This window comes from Anoplopoma fimbria, chromosome 5 (assembly GCF_027596085.1).
Source record: "Anoplopoma fimbria isolate UVic2021 breed Golden Eagle Sablefish chromosome 5, Afim_UVic_2022, whole genome shotgun sequence".
NCBI lineage: Eukaryota > Metazoa > Chordata > Actinopteri > Perciformes > Anoplopomatidae > Anoplopoma > Anoplopoma fimbria.
Window position 1 is genome coordinate 1,511,416 of NC_072453.1, and position 21,038 is coordinate 1,532,453.

The 21,038-nt window shown below is 42.3% G+C and overlaps 3 protein-coding genes across 3 annotated transcripts; all 3 read left to right on the forward strand.

Moving 5' to 3' along the window:
• Positions 1–4,330: 4,330 nt before the first annotated feature.
• On the forward strand, positions 4,331–5,215 carry LOC129091044 (high choriolytic enzyme 1-like). Its single transcript, XM_054598474.1, has one exon. The coding sequence runs from the start codon at positions 4,372–4,374 to the stop codon at positions 5,167–5,169; it is 798 nt and encodes a 265-aa protein (XP_054454449.1). The 5' UTR covers positions 4,331–4,371; the 3' UTR covers positions 5,170–5,215.
• Positions 5,216–10,161: 4,946 nt separating this feature from the next.
• On the forward strand, positions 10,162–11,075 carry LOC129091042 (high choriolytic enzyme 1-like). The gene has a single exon (XM_054598470.1). It carries the CDS (start codon positions 10,203–10,205, stop codon positions 10,998–11,000), a length of 798 nt encoding a protein of 265 aa, XP_054454445.1. The 5' UTR covers positions 10,162–10,202; the 3' UTR covers positions 11,001–11,075.
• A 4,893-nt stretch (positions 11,076–15,968) lies between these two features.
• On the forward strand, positions 15,969–16,882 carry LOC129091040 (high choriolytic enzyme 1-like). Its single transcript, XM_054598468.1, has one exon. The coding sequence runs from the start codon at positions 16,010–16,012 to the stop codon at positions 16,805–16,807; it is 798 nt and encodes a 265-aa protein (XP_054454443.1). The 5' UTR covers positions 15,969–16,009; the 3' UTR covers positions 16,808–16,882.
• The last annotated feature ends 4,156 nt before the right edge of the window (positions 16,883–21,038 follow it).

The window sequence follows — 21,038 nt, forward strand, 5'->3', positions numbered from 1 at the left end:
GCATGGGACGATCTACAGCCTTGCTAGCAGCCCTGTAAATACTCATAACACATTCAAGCTCAAATTAGATTTGTAGTTATAGGGCTTTAGTTTACCTCAAACCAGTAGGCCAATAATGTCTAGCTTATTTTGCTTGTTAACATGTTTACTTATAGCATCTTAACAGACTCAAATCTGGCATCTTAAATTGTAAAGACCTTTTTTCGCAGTATCACAGCAATGTAACCTGCTGCCTGCCTGCTGTTGCCTTGCATTTCTAGGCTCATCGTCTTTGAACATAAGGCCTGACCTAATACTATATTGTTGTTATATTTAGTCACATGGCCTCTTACATGGTTCTTGCATCTGTTTAGGTTTGTGGTGACTACATTTTCTCACATTTTGTGTTGCTTTCACATCAAATCCAGATAAGCCTGGAAGGGCACCCTAGAGGGCATTTTGTCCCATTTTCTCCACTTAAAGGGTACCCTAGATGGCACTTGGTTACATTTGTTTCCACATTAGAGGGCACATTTTCACACATTCTCCACTTGAAAGGACACCCTAGTCCACTAGGTTTTCTCCACTGAAAGGGCAACCTTGAGGTCAATGCAAAACTTTTTCTTTTCCATCTTAAGGGCACCCAGTTTTGCACTGCCTCTCATTTTCTTCATTGGAAGGGCTCCCTAGAAGGCAATTCATCACATTCTTTCCACTGGAGGGGAACCCGAGAGGACCCTGCAAAATGTTTTCTCCATTTTAAGGGCACCCATTAGTTTACTGCATTAGGTTTTAAACGTTGACAAGCTACAGCTCCTGAATATAAATACAGGCTACGATGCCAAAGAAACCAACAGGTAGTTGAGGCTATTAATTTATTATGTATGGCTCACTTAATGTAAAGTGATTTGTCTCTGTACTTTAATATTAGTAAGAAAAAGCTTTAATTCTGTAAAACAACGTCCATTCTCTTCATTAGCTAGAGACTCTCATGGCCATATTCACTGCAGCTTTAGTTTGTTGTCTTTATGTTGCAGCAGTAGCTGGATCTCTGTATCATTCTGACAATCTTGTATTGGGCTTTGTCTTTGTGTTGGGGATCCAAACGTGTAATTCAGATTTGGGGGTTCAAGTTTCAGCTGAGAATTTTGTTTCGTCAACTCCTGTGAGATGCAGGGGGGGGGGGGTATCAGGCTCACGAGAATAGGATGAATGTGTGTACATAGGCAGGGACGTACCGACGGACACCCCAAAAACATAACGACTCGCCAGGGCTAATTCAGGAGCGGAGGCATAAAAAAGAAAACCGTAACTCAAGCGCGAGGGCACACTGACCCCACACATACCATAAAGAACCCACATTAGAACAACAGAAAAATACACTTTGTTTGCTTTGGCAAGTTTGGCAGCAACTATTATTTCTTCACACACTTAGTGTGCTTGGGAAAATATGATTTCCTTTGTAGTCTCCTCTGAAAGTTTGAGCTCCTTTTGGAATAAAAGTTTTAACCTGCTCTTTCACAACTTCACCGACGACCTCGGTTTCGCTGTGATGATGACAATATTACTCATCGATCTGTACCGAAGATCCCAGATCCTAGTTTCTCTCAGACTTCCGAATCAGCCAAAATACTGTCAAATCTACACTTAAAAAAAATCCTTGTCTCTAACATCTTCTGCACTCTTATTTTGGGATGCCAATTTGCTTCTGGAAACGTAACACAAGCGAAGACAATTCTGAGTGACATTGAGTCCCACAGCTACCAAAGCTGAAGTAGCACTCTGTAGTTCTGCCAAGTGTTTACTGCACTGGTATGCTGTATTCAAGTGTTTACCACTGGTATGCTGTATTCCAAGTGTTTACCACTGGTATACTGTATTCCAAGTGTTTACCACTGGTATACTGTATTCCAAGTGTTTACCACTGGTATACAGTATTCCAAGTGTTAACCTCTGGTATACAGTATTCCAAGTGTTAACCTCTGGTATACAGTAGAAAAGATTTTGCAGCTGCGCCCGCTAGACACAGAGAACATCAGTAACAACTGCAGGCGTTTTTCACACTATATACCTTACTCTGATAGGTAGCGAAAAGGTTGAAAATCTGCAAATTTTCCTCTCAACTCTGTATGTATGTTCTGAGGAACATGTTTTCAGCTTCATTTCTCACGTTATAAAGCCACTGCTCCACAAGAATCATGGGAAAGAAAATGTTACCATGAGCAGAGAGACACTGACTTGTGCACTGTGATCCTGGTCTTTGGATTCCAGGCTGTTTCCAGAGGATACAACACTCTGTTATTTTGACGTTTCAATTAATGAGCATTAGAGGTTTTGGTGGGTATATTTTTAAACATTGGACAGAGCCTGGCTAGCTGTTTCCCGGTGCTTCCATTCTTTATGCTAAGCTAAATGTTGAGGCTTGTTTCAACTGTCGTCGGACTGATAGATTACTGATTTTGCTTCTTCGCCGGAGTTCTTGTGCTTTCTCGCCTCGCAGGTTCCCAGGAATCGGGGTTATATTTGGACTGTCATCGTGCCACCTACTGAGGCCCTGCTGACACCCACTACTACTACTACCACTATCATTATTAGTCACATTACTATTATTATTGCCTGTACTATTACGCTTATTGACTTGCTTCTACCCTGGAGTCTTTGTGCTTTCTCGCTTCGCAGGCTTCTATAAATCGTGGCTGTACCTGGACCGTGGTCGTGCATTCTGCTACGGCCCTGCTGACACCGACTGCTACCACCATTATTATTACTAGTCACATTACTATTACTATTACCTGTACCATTAAGCATTTTAGCTTTACTTCCACCCTGAAGCCCTTTTTGCTTTCTCGCTCTGCAGGTTTCCATGAATCGTTGTGGTACCTGGACCGTAGTCGTGCCTCCTGCTGTGAGCCGACTGACACCCACTGCTACTTCGATTATTATTATTAATCACATTACTATCCCTATTTTCATAATTATAATTCTACTATAATAATTACTGCTGTTATTATAAGTAGTCTTATTATATGAATCATTTATGTCATATACATTGAATGTGTTGTATCTCTGTTATGCTGTTCATTCTGTACACATGACATCTATTGCATTCTGTCCATCCTGGGAGAAGGATCCCTCCTCTGTCGTTCTCCCATAGGTTTCTTCCTTTTTTCTCCCTGTTAAATGGGTTTTTTAGGGGAGTTTTTCCTGTGCCGATATGAGGGAAGGACAGAGGATGTTGCATGTGTACAGATTGTAAAACCCTCTGAGGCAAATTTGTAATTTGTGATTCTGGGCTATACAAAATAAACTGAATTGAATTGAATTGAATTGATAGCCAATTGGTTCCGAGATTGGTGTGAGACCAAATATACAATTTATGGGAAAACATTAAAAGAATATTCTGAATGCTTTCATACTTGACATGCATCAAATAAACTGATCTAATATTGTATGCGTGGGTCATCAGCTAGTTTGCGTAACTTTTTAAAAGTTTCTCATTTTCATCGAAAAACTAAATAATTTCATCTGATTCATTTTTGCTCTGCATTCCTACAAATGGGCATGCAGGTTGTGATACCTGTTCACATTAATAGTTGTAAAGCTCAGAAGTTCGCGTTTTTTTGTCAGGCCAGTTTTTGCAAACAAGATACAGAGTTTTAAACAAGATACATTCTCCAAATTGTTCAAAGCATAAATGTACCTACATCAGATTAAATGATGCAGTTGCTTGTTGTTGAGTCAAAAATAAACTTCTGACATAGTTACCCTTATAAAGAATCTGACCAACTCAGCCAACATTTATCAAGATATTACTTTAGTGGTCTTATCATCAGTCAGTATTTAAATGGGATCATCATGACGATTGAAGGCTTATATTAACTCAACAGCAACATATTCGGACAGTTATGGCAATAATAATAAACTCCAAGTGTGTTTTGTCTAAACTGCTTCTTGAGAGAATAAGACAACAAGCAAAAATGCTTTTTTTTGTTGACTGTCCGGAGAACACTCGCACACAACACACAGTTTTGACATATATACATTAATTGTTCTGCCCTGGTTAACTCACTTTGCAAACTAAAGAAAAAGATTTGTCTCAAAAAATGAATGTGACATCTCAAATTGGTTGAAGACAGGACCCACCCAGTAACCCCTCTGTGTTTATCCATTTAATCACCAGAGATAACACACCATGTTTAAACAGTAGGTTTGTCTGTGGAGTCCTCCCTGGAGAGGTTTACTTAGGCCAAGCAGTCTGGGCCCCTACCCATAATCCTCCTGCAGACACACCTGTATAGGAGAGTATAAAGAGCGTGGACTGAACTGAGTCAAACATCAAGCTTCAAGGAGTCTCTCCCCAGCAGCTCCACAGCCACCAGACCCTCCCTGAAGATGACTCCCTCTGTCAGCCTGCTGCTGCTGCTCCTGCTCGGCCTCTCTCAGGCCAATCCTCTCATGGAGGAAGGGAGTGGAACAGAGGACCAAGTGGATGAAGATGACACCGTCGACATCAGCACCAGGATTCTCACCTCCAACAACGCCACCGACGAGATCCTGTTGGAAGGAGACCTGTTGGCCCCCAGAACCAGAAATGCCATGAAGTGCTGGTCCCAGAACTGCCTGTGGAGGAAAGCCTCCAACGGCCTGGTAATGATTCCCTTCACCATGAGCAGGGAGTTCACCAGCTGGGAGAGGCAGAAGGTCGACTACGCCATGAAGTCCTTCCACAGCAGCACCTGCCTGCGCTTCGTGCCCCGTCAGAACGAGTACGACTACATCAGCGTCGAGAACAAAGCCGGATGCTTCTCGGCTCTGGGCAGAACCGGAGGCAGACAGGTGCTCTCTCTCAACAGGCAGGGCTGCCTCTACCACGGCATCATCCAGCACGAGATCAACCACGCTCTGGGCTTCAATCACGAACAGACCAGGAGCGACCGCGACTACTACGTCCGGATCAACTGGGACAACATCAAACCACAGAGTGCCTACAACTTCTACAAGCAGGACACCAACAACCTGAACACTCCCTACGACTACTCCTCCATCATGCACTATGGAAGAACAGCCTTCTCCATCCAGAACGGGAGAGACTCCATCACTCCCTTCCCCAACCCCAACGCCCAGATCGGCCAGAGGAAGGGCATGTCCTACTGGGACATCAAGAGGATCAACCTGCTTTATAGGTGCTAACAACAAAGCTTCCAAAGTTATTATTCAGCAAAACAATAGAAATGTGTTCCAGTTATATGTACATCAAAAACTACAAGAACCTGTGAGCATCAGCAGCTATAGATTTCAGATCCTGTGACGTATTCTGTCTCTCATGTCTCAAAAAACTGTAATAAAGTTAAAGCAAACTAAGTAAAGATAAAGTTGATTAACATTATTTGTCCATCTCCATTCCCTCTTTTGTTTCCTCCTTTGATTTTGCCATTTGTCCGTCTTCCTTTCCCTCCATACCTTTTGATTGACTATGACTTTGTAATGTCCCTGAGGCCACTGTATTGTGACAAATCAGCTTTCAAACACCTTAGTAAAAACCCTTGATAAATCATCAATAGTTGTTTTTCAGTATCTGTCTTGTGGTTTCTTACCAAGTTTGTCACATATGCTCTCGCTGTGCTGTGGTGTCAGGTGGTCAAAAGTCTCTCGACAGTACAGGACTATCGTGTTTTCAGACAGCGCTGTGATGCCTCCCAACGCCAACGCCACCTGTTTTTTCAGTGGAGATGCAAGGCTGCTCACGTAGACAGGCCACAACCGAGCAGTACCTGCAGTAATGAGGGTCGGAGAGGACCATCACCTGCTTCTGGCTCAAGCCTTCACCTAAATGAATAGACAGAAGGGGACATCATTAGGAGGCATGGGACGATCTACAGCCTTGCTAGCAGCCCTGTAAATACTCATAACACATTCAAGCTCAAATTAGATTTGTAGTTATAGGGCTTTAGTTTACCTCAAACCAGTAGGCCAATAATGTCTAGCTTATTTTGCTTGTTAACATGTTTACTTATAGCATCTTAACAGACTCAAATCTGGCATCTTAAATTGTAAAGACCTTTTTTTCGCAGTATCACAGCAATGTAACCTGCTGCCTGCCTGCTGTTGCCTTGCATTTCTAGGCTCATCGTCTTTGAACATAAGGCCTGACCTAATACTATATTGTTGTTATATTTAGTCACATGGCCTCTTACATGGTTCTTGCATCTGTTTAGGTTTGTGGTGACTACATTTTCTCACATTTTGTGTTGCTTTCACATCAAATCCAGATAAGCCTGGAAGGGCACCCTAGAGGGCATTTTGTCCCATTTTCTCCACTTAAAGGGTACCCTAGATGGCACTTGGTTACATTTGTTTCCACATTAGAGGGCACATTTTCACACATTCTCCACTTGAAAGGACACCCTAGTCCACTAGGTTTTCTCCACTGAAAGGGCAACCTTGAGGTCAATGCAAAACTTTTTCTTTTCCATCTTAAGGGCACCCAGTTTTGCACTGCCTCTCATTTTCTTCATTGGAAGGGCTCCCTAGAAGGCAATTCATCACATTCTTTCCACTGGAGGGGAACCCGAGAGGACCCTGCAAAATGTTTTCTCCATTTTAAGGGCACCCATTAGTTTACTGCATTAGGTTTTAAACGTTGACAAGCTACAGCTCCTGAATATAAATACAGGCTACGATGCCAAAGAAACCAACAGGTAGTTGAGGCTATTAATTTATTATGTATGGCTCACTTAATGTAAAGTGATTTGTCTCTGTACTTTAATATTAGTAAGAAAAAGCTTTAATTCTGTAAAACAACGTCCATTCTCTTCATTAGCTAGAGACTCTCATGGCCATATTCACTGCAGCTTTAGTTTGTTGTCTTTATGTTGCAGCAGTAGCTGGATCTCTGTATCATTCTGACAATCTTGTATTGGGCTTTGTCTTTGTGTTGGGGATCCAAACGTGTAATTCAGATTTGGGGGTTCAAGTTTCAGCTGAGAATTTTGTTTCGTCAACTCCTGTGAGATGCGGGGGGGTATCAGGCTCACGAGAATAGGATGAATGTGTGTACATAGGCAGGGACGTACCGACGGACACCCCAAAAACATAACGACTCCGGCCAGGGCTAATTCAGGAGCGGAGGCATAAAAAAGAAAACCGTAACTCAAGCGCGAGGGCACACTGACCCCACACATACCATAAAGAACCCACATTAGAACAACAGAAAAATACACTTTGTTTGCTTTGGCAAGTTTGGCAGCAACTATTATTTCTTCACACACTTAGTGTGCTTGGGAAAATATGATTTCCTTTGTAGTCTCCTCTGAAAGTTTGAGCTCCTTTTGGAATAAAAGTTTTAACCTGCTCTTTCACAACTTCACCGACGACCTCGGTTTCGCTGTGATGATGACAATATTACTCATCGATCTGTACCGAAGATCCCAGATCCTAGTTTCTCTCAGACTTCCGAATCAGCCAAAATACTGTCAAATCTACACTTAAAAAAAAAAATTGTCTCTAACATCTTCTGCACTCTTATTTTGGGATGCCAATTTGCTTCTGGAAACGTAACACAAGCGAAGACAATTCTGAGTGACATTGAGTCCCACAGCTACCAAAGCTGAAGTAGCACTCTGTAGTTCTTCTGTATACCAAGTGTTTACCACTGGTATGCTGTATTCCAAGTGTTTACCACTGGTATACTGTATTCCAAGTGTTTACCACTGGTATACTGTATTCCAAGTGTTTACCACTGGTATACAGTATTCCACTGGTATACAGTATTCCAAGTGTTAACCTCTGGTATACAGTATTCCAAGTGTTAACCTCTGGTATACAGTAGAAAAGATTTTGCAGCTGCGCCCGCTAGACACAGAGAACATCAGTAACAACTGCAGGCGTTTTTCACACTATATACCTTACTCTGATAGGTAGCGAAAAGGTTGAAAATCTGCAAATTTTCCTCTCAACTCTGTATGTATGTTCTGAGGAACATGTTTTCAGCTTCATTTCTCACGTTATAAAGCCACTGCTCCACAAGAATCATGGGAAAGAAAATGTTACCATGAGCAGAGAGACACTGACTTGTGCACTGTGATCCTGGTCTTTGGATTCCAGGCTGTTTCCAGAGGATACAACACTCTGTTATTTTGACGTTTCAATTAATGAGCATTAGAGGTTTTGGTGGGTATATTTTTAAACATTGGACAGAGCCTGGCTAGCTGTTTCCCGGTGCTTCCATTCTTTATGCTAAGCTAAATGTTGAGGCTTGTTTCAACTGTCGTCGGACTGATAGATTACTGATTTTGCTTCTTCGCCGGAGTTCTTGTGCTTTCTCGCCTCGCAGGTTCCCAGGAATCGGGTTATATTTGGACTGTCATCGTGCCACCTACTGAGGCCCTGCTGACACCCACTACTACTACTACCACTATCATTATTAGTCACATTACTATTATTATTGCCTGTACTATTACGCTTATTGACTTGCTTCTACCCTGGAGTCTTTGTGCTTTCTCGCTTCGCAGGCTTCTATAAATCGTGGCTGTACCTGGACCGTGGTCGTGCATTCTGCTACGGCCCTGCTGACACCGACTGCTACCACCATTATTATTACTAGTCACATTACTATTACTATTACCTGTACCATTAAGCATTTTAGCTTTACTTCCACCCTGAAGCCCTTTTTGCTTTCTCGCTCTGCAGGTTTCCATGAATCGTTGTGGTACCTGGACCGTAGTCGTGCCTCCTGCTGTGAGCCGACTGACACCCACTGCTACTTCGATTATTATTATTAATCACATTACTATCCCTATTTTCATAATTATAATTCTACTATAATAATTACTGCTGTTATTATAAGTAGTCTTATTATATGAATCATTTATGTCATATACATTGAATGTGTTGTATCTCTGTTATGCTGTTCATTCTGTACACATGACATCTATTGCATTCTGTCCATCCTGGGAGAAGGATCCCTCCTCTGTCGTTCTCCCATAGGTTTCTTCCTTTTTTCTCCCTGTTAAATGGGTTTTTTAGGGGAGTTTTTCCTGTGCCGATATGAGGGAAGGACAGAGGATGTTGCATGTGTACAGATTGTAAAACCCTCTGAGGCAAATTTGTAATTTGTGATTCTGGGCTATACAAAATAAACTGAATTGAATTGAATTGAATTGATAGCCAATTGGTTCCGAGATTGGTGTGAGACCAAATATACAATTTATGGGAAAACATTAAAAGAATATTCTGAATGCTTTCATACTTGACATGCATCAAATAAACTGATCTAATATTGTATGCGTGGGTCATCAGCTAGTTTGCGTAACTTTTTAAAAGTTTCTCATTTTCATCGAAAAACTAAATAATTTCATCTGATTCATTTTTGCTCTGCATTCCTACAAATGGGCATGCAGGTTGTGATACCTGTTCACATTAATAGTTGTAAAGCTCAGAAGTTCGCGTTTTTTTGTCAGGCCAGTTTTTGCAAACAAGATACAGAGTTTTAAACAAGATACATTCTCCAAATTGTTCAAAGCATAAATGTACCTACATCAGATTAAATGATGCAGTTGCTTGTTGTTGAGTCAAAAATAAACTTCTGACATAGTTACCCTTATAAAGAATCTGACCAACTCAGCCAACATTTATCAAGATATTACTTTAGTGGTCTTATCATCAGTCAGTATTTAAATGGGATCATCATGACGATTGAAGGCTTATATTAACTCAACAGCAACATATTCGGACAGTTATGGCAATAATAATAAACTCCAAGTGTGTTTTGTCTAAACTGCTTCTTGAGAGAATAAGACAACAAGCAAAAATGCTTTTTTTTGTTGACTGTCCGGAGAACACTCGCACACAACACACAGTTTTGACATATATACATTAATTGTTCTGCCCTGGTTAACTCACTTTGCAAACTAAAGAAAAAGATTTGTCTCAAAAAATGAATGTGACATCTCAAATTGGTTGAAGACAGGACCCACCCAGTAACCCCTCTGTGTTTATCCATTTAATCACCAGAGATAACACACCATGTTTAAACAGTAGGTTTGTCTGTGGAGTCCTCCCTGGAGAGGTTTACTTAGGCCAAGCAGTCTGGGCCCCTACCCATAATCCTCCTGCAGACACACCTGTATAGGAGAGTATAAAGAGCGTGGACTGAACTGAGTCAAACATCAAGCTTCAAGGAGTCTCTCCCCAGCAGCTCCACAGCCACCAGACCCTCCCTGAAGATGACTCCCTCTGTCAGCCTGCTGCTGCTGCTCCTGCTCGGCCTCTCTCAGGCCAATCCTCTCATGGAGGAAGGGAGTGGAACAGAGGACCAAGTGGATGAAGATGACACCGTCGACATCAGCACCAGGATTCTCACCTCCAACAACGCCACCGACGAGATCCTGTTGGAAGGAGACCTGTTGGCCCCCAGAACCAGAAATGCCATGAAGTGCTGGTCCCAGAACTGCCTGTGGAGGAAAGCCTCCAACGGCCTGGTAATGATTCCCTTCACCATGAGCAGGGAGTTCACCAGCTGGGAGAGGCAGAAGGTCGACTACGCCATGAAGTCCTTCCACAGCAGCACCTGCCTGCGCTTCGTGCCCCGTCAGAACGAGTACGACTACATCAGCGTCGAGAACAAAGCCGGATGCTTCTCGGCTCTGGGCAGAACCGGAGGCAGACAGGTGCTCTCTCTCAACAGGCAGGGCTGCCTCTACCACGGCATCATCCAGCACGAGATCAACCACGCTCTGGGCTTCAATCACGAACAGACCAGGAGCGACCGCGACTACTACGTCCGGATCAACTGGGACAACATCAAACCACAGAGTGCCTACAACTTCTACAAGCAGGACACCAACAACCTGAACACTCCCTACGACTACTCCTCCATCATGCACTATGGAAGAACAGCCTTCTCCATCCAGAACGGGAGAGACTCCATCACTCCCTTCCCCAACCCCAACGCCCAGATCGGCCAGAGGAAGGGCATGTCCTACTGGGACATCAAGAGGATCAACCTGCTTTATAGGTGCTAACAACAAAGCTTCCAAAGTTATTATTCAGCAAAACAATAGAAATGTGTTCCAGTTATATGTACATCAAAAACTACAAGAACCTGCGAGCATCAGCAGCTATAGATTTCAGATCCTGTGACGTATTCTGTCTCTCATGTCTCAAAAAACTGTAATAAAGTTAAAGCAAACTAAGTAAAGATAAAGTTGATTAACATTATTTGTCCATCTCCATTCCCTCTTTTGTTTCCTCCTTTGATTTTGCCATTTGTCCGTCTTCCTTTCCCTCCATACCTTTTGATTGACTATGACTTTGTAATGTCCCTGAGGCCACTGTATTGTGACAAATCAGCTTTCAAACACCTTAGTAAAAACCCTTGATAAATCATCAATAGTTGTTTTTCAGTATCTGTCTTGTGGTTTCTTACCAAGTTTGTCACATATGCTCTCGCTGTGCTGTGGTGTCAGGTGGTCAAAAGTCTCTCGACAGTACAGGACTATCGTGTTTTCAGACAGCGCTGTGATGCCTCCCAACGCCAACGCCACCTGTTTTTTCAGTGGAGATGCAAGGCTGCTCACGTAGACAGGCCACAACCGAGCAGTACCTGCAGTAATGAGGGTCGGAGAGGACCATCACCTGCTTCTGGCTCAAGCCTTCACCTAAATGAATAGACAGAAGGGGACATCATTAGGAGGCATGGGACGATCTACAGCCTTGCTAGCAGCCCTGTAAATACTCATAACACATTCAAGCTCAAATTAGATTTGTAGTTATAGGGCTTTAGTTTACCTCAAACCAGTAGGCCAATAATGTCTAGCTTATTTTGCTTGTTAACATGTTTACTTATAGCATCTTAACAGACTCAAATCTGGCATCTTAAATTGTAAAGACCTTTTTTCGCAGTATCACAGCAATGTAACCTGCTGCCTGCCTGCTGTTGCCTTGCATTTCTAGGCTCATCGTCTTTGAACATAAGGCCTGACCTAATACTATATTGTTGTTATATTTAGTCACATGGCCTCTTACATGGTTCTTGCATCTGTTTAGGTTTGTGGTGACTACATTTTCTCACATTTTGTGTTGCTTTCACATCAAATCCAGATAAGCCTGGAAGGGCACCCTAGAGGGCATTTTGTCCCATTTTCTCCACTTAAAGGGTACCCTAGATGGCACTTGGTTACATTTGTTTCCACATTAGAGGGCACATTTTCACACATTCTCCACTTGAAAGGACACCCTAGTCCACTAGGTTTTCTCCACTGAAAGGGCAACCTTGAGGTCAATGCAAAACTTTTTCTTTTCCATCTTAAGGGCACCCAGTTTTGCACTGCCTCTCATTTTCTTCATTGGAAGGGCTCCCTAGAAGGCAATTCATCACATTCTTTCCACTGGAGGGGAACCCGAGAGGACCCTGCAAAATGTTTTCTCCATTTTAAGGGCACCCATTAGTTTACTGCATTAGGTTTTAAACGTTGACAAGCTACAGCTCCTGAATATAAATACAGGCTACGATGCCAAAGAAACCAACAGGTAGTTGAGGCTATTAATTTATTATGTATGGCTCACTTAATGTAAAGTGATTTGTCTCTGTACTTTAATATTAGTAAGAAAAAGCTTTAATTCTGTAAAACAACGTCCATTCTCTTCATTAGCTAGAGACTCTCATGGCCATATTCACTGCAGCTTTAGTTTGTTGTCTTTATGTTGCAGCAGTAGCTGGATCTCTGTATCATTCTGACAATCTTGTATTGGGCTTTGTCTTTGTGTTGGGGATCCAAACGTGTAATTCAGATTTGGGGGTTCAAGTTTCAGCTGAGAATTTTGTTTCGTCAACTCCAGTGAGATGGGGGTAACAGGCTCACGAGAATAGGATGAATGTGTGTACATAGGCAGGGACGTACCGACGGACACCCCAAAAACATAACGACTCCGGCCAGGGCTAATTCAGGAGCGGAGGCATAAAAAAGAAAACCGTAACTCAAGCGCGAGGGCACACTGACCCCACACATACCATAAAGAACCCACATTAGAACAACAGAAAAATACACTTTGTTTGCTTTGGCAAGTTTGGCAGCAACTATTATTTCTTCACACACTTAGTGTGCTTGGGAAAATATGATTTCCTTTGTAGTCTCCTCTGAAAGTTTGAGCTCCTTTTGGAATAAAAGTTTTAACCTGCTCTTTCACAACTTCACCGACGACCTCGGTTTCGCTGTGATGATGACAATATTACTCATCGATCTGTACCGAAGATCCCAGATCCTAGTTTCTCTCAGACTTCCGAATCAGCCAAAATACTGTCAAATCTACACTTAAAAAAAATCCTTGTCTCCAATTTGCTTCTGGAAACGTAACACAAGCGAAGACAATTCTGAGTGACATTGAGTCCCACAGCTACCAAAGCTGAAGTAGCACTCTGTAGTTCTTCTGTATACCAAGTGTTTACCACTGGTATGCTGTATTCCAAGTGTTTACCACTGGTATACTGTATTCCAAGTGTTTACCACTGGTATACAGTATTCCAAGTGTTTACCACTGGTATACTGTATTCCAAGTGTTTACCACTGGTATACAGTATTCCAAGTGTTAACCTCTGGTATACAGTATTCCAAGTGTTAACCTCTGGTATACAGTAGAAAAGATTTTGCAGCTGCGCCCGCTAGACACAGAGAACATCAGTAACAACTGCAGGCGTTTTTCACACTATATACCTTACTCTGATAGGTAGCGAAAAGGTTGAAAATCTGCAAATTTTCCTCTCAACTCTGTATGTATGTTCTGAGGAACATGTTTTCAGCTTCATTTCTCACGTTATAAAGCCACTGCTCCACAAGAATCATGGGAAAGAAAATGTTACCATGAGCAGAGAGACACTGACTTGTGCACTGTGATCCTGGTCTTTGGATTCCAGGCTGTTTCCAGAGGATACAACACTCTGTTATTTTGACGTTTCAATTAATGAGCATTAGAGGTTTTGGTGGGTATATTTTTAAACATTGGACAGAGCCTGGCTAGCTGTTTCCCGGTGCTTCCATTCTTTATGCTAAGCTAAATGTTGAGGCTTGTTTCAACTGTCGTCGGACTGATAGATTACTGATTTTGCTTCTTCGCCGGAGTTCTTGTGCTTTCTCGCCTCGCAGGTTCCCAGGAATCGGGGTTATATTTGGACTGTCATCGTGCCACCTACTGAGGCCCTGCTGACACCCACTACTACTACTACCACTATCATTATTAGTCACATTACTATTATTATTGCCTGTACTATTACGCTTATTGACTTGCTTCTACCCTGGAGTCTTTGTGCTTTCTCGCTTCGCAGGCTTCTATAAATCGTGGCTGTACCTGGACCGTGGTCGTGCATTCTGCTACGGCCCTGCTGACACCGACTGCTACCACCATTATTATTACTAGTCACATTACTATTACTATTACCTGTACCATTAAGCATTTTAGCTTTACTTCCACCCTGAAGCCCTTTTTGCTTTCTCGCTCTGCAGGTTTCCATGAATCGTTGTGGTACCTGGACCGTAGTCGTGCCTCCTGCTGTGAGCCGACTGACACCCACTGCTACTTCGATTATTATTATTAATCACATTACTATCCCTATTTTCATAATTATAATTCTACTATAATAATTACTGCTGTTATTATAAGTAGTCTTATTATATGAATCATTTATGTCATATACATTGAATGTGTTGTATCTCTGTTATGCTGTTCATTCTGTACACATGACATCTATTGCATTCTGTCCATCCTGGGAGAAGGATCCCTCCTCTGTCGTTCTCCCATAGGTTTCTTCCTTTTTTCTCCCTGTTAAATGGGTTTTTTAGGGGAGTTTTTCCTGTGCCGATATGAGGGAAGGACAGAGGATGTTGCATGTGTACAGATTGTAAAACCCTCTGAGGCAAATTTGTAATTTGTGATTCTGGGCTATACAAAATAAACTGAATTGAATTGAATTGAATTGATAGCCAATTGGTTCCGAGATTGGTGTGAGACCAAATATACAATTTATGGGAAAACATTAAAAGAATATTCTGAATGCTTTCATACTTGACATGCATCAAATAAACTGATCTAATATTGTATGCGTGGGTCATCAGCTAGTTTGCGTAACTTTTTAAAAGTTTCTCATTTTCATCGAAAAACTAAATAATTTCATCTGATTCATTTTTGCTCTGCATTCCTACAAATGGGCATGCAGGTTGTGATACCTGTTCACATTAATAGTTGTAAAGCTCAGAAGTTCGCGTTTTTTTGTCAGGCCAGTTTTTGCAAACAAGATACAGAGTTTTAAACAAGATACATTCTCCAAATTGTTCAAAGCATAAATGTACCTACATCAGATTAAATGATGCAGTTGCTTGTTGTTGAGTCAAAAATAAACTTCTGACATAGTTACCCTTATAAAGAATCTGACCAACTCAGCCAACATTTATCAAGATATTACTTTAGTGGTCTTATCATCAGTCAGTATTTAAATGGGATCATCATGACGATTGAAGGCTTATATTAACTCAACAGCAACATATTCGGACAGTTATGGCAATAATAATAAACTCCAAGTGTGTTTTGTCTAAACTGCTTCTTGAGAGAATAAGACAACAAGCAAAAATGCTTTTTTTTGTTGACTGTCCGGAGAACACTCGCACACAACACACAGTTTTGACATATATACATTAATTGTTCTGCCCTGGTTAACTCACTTTGCAAACTAAAGAAAAAGATTTGTCTCAAAAAATGAATGTGACATCTCAAATTGGTTGAAGACAGGACCCACCCAGTAACCCCTCTGTGTTCATCCATTTAATCACCAGAGATAACACACCATGTTTAAACAGTAGGTTTGTCTGTGGAGTCCTCCCTGGAGAGGTTTACTTAGGCCAAGCAGTCTGGGCCCCTACCCATAATCCTCCTGCAGACACACCTGTATAGGAGAGTATAAAGAGCGTGGACTGAACTGAGTCAAACATCAAGCTTCAAGGAGTCTCTCCCCAGCAGCTCCACAGCCACCAGACCCTCCCTGAAGATGACTCCCTCTGTCAGCCTGCTGCTGCTGCTCCTGCTCGGCCTCTCTCAGGCCAATCCTCTCATGGAGGAAGGGAGTGGAACAGAGGACCAAGTGGATGAAGATGACACCGTCGACATCAGCACCAGGATTCTCACCTCCAACAACGCCACCGACGAGATCCTGTTGGAAGGAGACCTGTTGGCCCCCAGAACCAGAAATGCCATGAAGTGCTGGTCCCAGAACTGCCTGTGGAGGAAAGCCTCCAACGGCCTGGTAATGATTCCCTTCACCATGAGCAGGGAGTTCACCAGCTGGGAGAGGCAGAAGGTCGACTACGCCATGAAGTCCTTCCACAGCAGCACCTGCCTGCGCTTCGTGCCCCGTCAGAACGAGTACGACTACATCAGCGTCGAGAACAAAGCCGGATGCTTCTCGGCTCTGGGCAGAACCGGAGGCAGACAGGTGCTCTCTCTCAACAGGCAGGGCTGCCTCTACCACGGCATCATCCAGCACGAGATCAACCACGCTCTGGGCTTCAATCACGAACAGACCAGGAGCGACCGCGACTACTACGTCCGGATCAACTGGGACAACATCAAACCACAGAGTGCCTACAACTTCTACAAGCAGGACACCAACAACCTGAACACTCCCTACGACTACTCCTCCATCATGCACTATGGAAGAACAGCCTTCTCCATCCAGAACGGGAGAGACTCCATCACTCCCTTCCCCAACCCCAACGCCCAGATCGGCCAGAGGAAGGGCATGTCCTACTGGGACATCAAGAGGATCAACCTGCTTTATAGGTGCTAACAACAAAGCTTCCAAAGTTATTATTCAGCAAAACAATAGAAATGTGTTCCAGTTATATGTACATCAAAAACTACAAGAACCTGCGAGCATCAGCAGCTATAGATTTCAGATCCTGTGACGTATTCTGTCTCTCATGTCTCAAAAAACTGTAATAAAGTTAAAGCAAACTAAGTAAAGATAAAGTTGATTAACATTATTTGTCCATCTCCATTCCCTCTTTTGTTTCCTCCTTTGATTTTGCCATTTGTCCGTCTTCCTTTCCCTCCATACCTTTTGATTGACTATGACTTTGTAATGTCCCTGAGGCCACTGTATTGTGACAAATCAGCTTTCAAACACCTTAGTAAAAACCCTTGATAAATCATCAATAGTTGTTTTTCAGTATCTGTCTTGTGGTTTCTTACCAAGTTTGTCACATATGCTCTCGCTGTGCTGTGGTGTCAGGTGGTCAAAAGTCTCTCGACAGTACAGGACTATCGTGTTTTCAGACAGCGCTGTGATGCCTCCCAACGCCAACGCCACCTGTTTTTTCAGTGGAGATGCAAGGCTGCTCACGTAGACAGGCCACAACCGAGCAGTACCTGCAGTAATGAGGGTCGGAGAGGACCATCACCTGCTTCTGGCTCAAGCCTTCACCTAAATGAATAGACAGAAGGGGACATCATTAGGAGGCATGGGACGATCTACAGCCTTGCTAGCAGCCCTGTAAATACTCATAACACATTCAAGCTCAAATTAGATTTGTAGTTATAGGGCTTTAGTTTACCTCAAACCAGTAGGCCAATAATGTCTAGCTTATTTTGCTTGTTAACATGTTTACTTATAGCATCTTAACAGACTCAAATCTGGCATCTTAAATTGTAAAGACCTTTTTTCGCAGTATCACAGCAATGTAACCTGCTGCCTGCCTGCTGTTGCCTTGCATTTCTAGGCTCATCGTCTTTGAACATAAGGCCTGACCTAATACTATATTGTTGTTATATTTAGTCACATGGCCTCTTACATGGTTCTTGCATCTGTTTAGGTTTGTGGTGACTACATTTTCTCACATTTTGTGTTGCTTTCACATCAAATCCAGATAAGCCTGGAAGGGCACCCTAGAGGGCATTTTGTCCCATTTTCTCCACTTAAAGGGTACCCTAGATGGCACTTGGTTACATTTGTTTCCACATTAGAGGGCACATTTTCACACATTCTCCACTTGAAAGGACACCCTAGTCCACTAGGTTTTCTCCACTGAAAGGGCAACCTTGAGGTCAATGCAAAACTTTTTCTTTTCCATCTTAAGGGCACCCAGTTTTGCACTGCCTCTCGTTTTCTTCATTGGAAGGGCTCCCTAGAAGGCAATTCATCACATTCTTTCCACTGGAGGGGAACCCGAGAGGACCCTGCAAAATGTTTTCTCCATTTTAAGGGCACCCATTAGTTTACTGCATTAGGTTTTAAACGTTGACAAGCTACAGCTCCTGAATATAAATACAGGCTACGATGCCAAAGAAACCAACAGGTAGTTGAGGCTATTAATTTATTATGTATGGCTCACTTAATGTAAAGTGATTTGTCTCTGTACTTTAATATTAGTAAGAAAAAGCTTTAATTCTGTAAAACAACGTCCATTCTCTTCATTAGCTAGAGACTCTCATGGCCATATTCACTGCAGCTTTAGTTTGTTGTCTTTATGTTGCAGCAGTAGCTGGATCTCTGTATCATTCTGACAATCTTGTATTGGGCTTTGTCTTTGTGTTGGGGATCCAAACGTGTAATTCAGATTTGGGGGTTCAAGTTTCAGCTGAGAATTTTGTTTCGTCAACTCCTGTGAGATGCAGGGGGGGGGGTATCAGGCTCACGAGAATAGGATGAATGTGTGTACATAGGCAGGGACGTACCGACGGACACCCCAAAAACATAACGACTCCGGCCAGGGCTAATTCAGGAGCGGAGGCATAAAAAAGAAAACCGTAACTCAAGCGCGAGGGCACACTGACCCCACACATACCATAAAGAACCCACATTAGAACAACAGAAAAATACACTTTGTTTGCTTTGGCAAGTTTGGCAGCAACTATTATTTCTTCACACACTTAGTGTGCTTGGGAAAATATGATTTCCTTTGTAGTCTCCTCTGAAAGTTTGAGCTCCTTTTGGAATAAAAGTTTTAACCTGCTCTTTCACAACTTCACCGACGACCTCGGTTTCGCTGTGATGATGACAATATTACTCATCGATCTGTACCGAAGATCCCAGATCCTAGTTTCTCTCAGACTTCCGAATCAGCCAAAATACTGTCAAATCTACACTTAAAAAAAATCCTTGTCTCTAACATCTTCTGTCTTATTTTGGGATGCCAATTTGCTTCTGGAAACGTAACACAAGCGAAGACAATTCTGAGTGACATTGAGTCCCACAGCTACCAAAGCTGAAGTAGCACTCTGTAGTTCTTCTGTATACCAAGTGTTTACCACTGGTATGCTGTATTCCAAGTGTTTACCACTGGTATACTGTATTCCAAGTGTTTACCACTGGTATACAGTATTCCAAGTGTTTACCACTGGTATACTGTATTCCAAGTGTTTACCACTGGTATACAGTATTCCAAGTGTTAACCTCTGGTATACAGTATTCCAAGTGTTAACCTCTGGTATACAGTAGAAAAGATTTTGCAGCTGCGCCCGCTAGACACAGAGAACATCAGTAACAACTGCAGGCGTTTTTCACACTATATACCTTACTCTGATAGGTAGCGAAAAGGTTGAAAATCTGCAAATTTTCCTCTCAACTCTGTATGTATGTTCTGAGGAACATGTTTTCAGCTTCATTTCTCACGTTATAAAGCCACTGCTCCACAAGAATCATGGGAAAGAAAATGTTACCATGAGCAGAGAGACACTGACTTGTGCACTGTGATCCTGGTCTTTGGATTCCAGGCTGTTTCCAGAGGATACAACACTCTGTTATTTTGACGTTTCAATTAATGAGCATTAGAGGTTTTGGTGGGTATATTTTTAAACATTGGACAGAGCCTGGCTAGCTGTTTCCCGGTGCTTCCATTCTTTATGCTAAGCTAAATGTTGAGGCTTGTTTCAACTGTCGTCGGACTGATAGATTACTGATTTTGCTTCTTCGCCGGAGTTCTTGTGCTTTCTCGCCTCGCAGGTTCCCAGGAATCGGGGTTATATTTGGACTGTCATCGTGCCACCTACTGAGGCCCTGCTGACACCCACTACTACTACTACCACTATCATTATTAGTCACATTACTATTATTATTGCCTGTACTATTACGCTTATTGACTTGCTTCTACCCTGGAGTCTTTGTGCTTTCTCGCTTCGCAGGCTTCTATAAATCGTGGCTGTACCTGGACCGTGGTCGTGCATTCTGCTACGGCCCTGCTGACACCGACTGCTACCACCATTATTATTACTAGTCACATTACTATTACTATTACCTGTACCATTAAGCATTTTAGCTTTACTTCCACCCTGAAGCCCTTTTTGCTTTCTCGCTCTGCAGGTTTCCATGAATCGTTGTGGTACCTGGACCGTAGTCGTGCCTCCTGCTGTGAGCCGACTGACACCCACTGCTACTTCGATTATTATTATTAATCACATTACTATCCCTATTTTCATAATTATAATTCTACTATAATAATTACTGCTGTTATTATAAGTAGTCTTATTATATGAATCATTTATGTCATATACATTGAATGTGTTGTATCTCTGTTATGCTGTTCATTCTGTACACATGACATCTATTGCATTCTGTCCATCCTGGGAGAAGGATCCCTCCTCTGTCGTTCTCCCATAGGTTTCTTCCTTTTTTCTCCCTGTTAAATGGGTTTTTTAGGGGAGTTTTTCCTGTGCCGATATGAGGGAAGGACAGAGGATGTTGCATGTGTACAGATTGTAAAACCCTCTGAGGCAAATTTGTAATTTGTGATTCTGGGCTATACAAAATAAACTGAATTGAATTGAATTGAATTGATAGCCAATTGGTTCCGAGATTGGTGTGAGACCAAATATACAATTTATGGGAAAACATTAAAAGAATATTCTGAATGCTTTCATACTTGACATGCATCAAATAAACTGATCTAATATTGTATGCGTGGGTCATCAGCTAGTTTGCGTAACTTTTTAAAAGTTTCTCATTTTCATCGAAAAACTAAATAATTTCATCTGATTCATTTTTGCTCTGCATTCCTACAAATGGGCATGCAGGTTGTGATACC

Excerpts from the sequence above, each read along its gene's own strand:
- LOC129091044 (XM_054598474.1), top strand. The coding sequence starts at position 4,372 with ATGACTCCCTCTGTCAGCCTGCTGCTGCTGCTCCTGCTCGGCCTCTCT.
- LOC129091042 (XM_054598470.1), top strand. The coding sequence starts at position 10,203 with ATGACTCCCTCTGTCAGCCTGCTGCTGCTGCTCCTGCTCGGCCTCTCT.
- LOC129091040 (XM_054598468.1), top strand. The coding sequence starts at position 16,010 with ATGACTCCCTCTGTCAGCCTGCTGCTGCTGCTCCTGCTCGGCCTCTCT.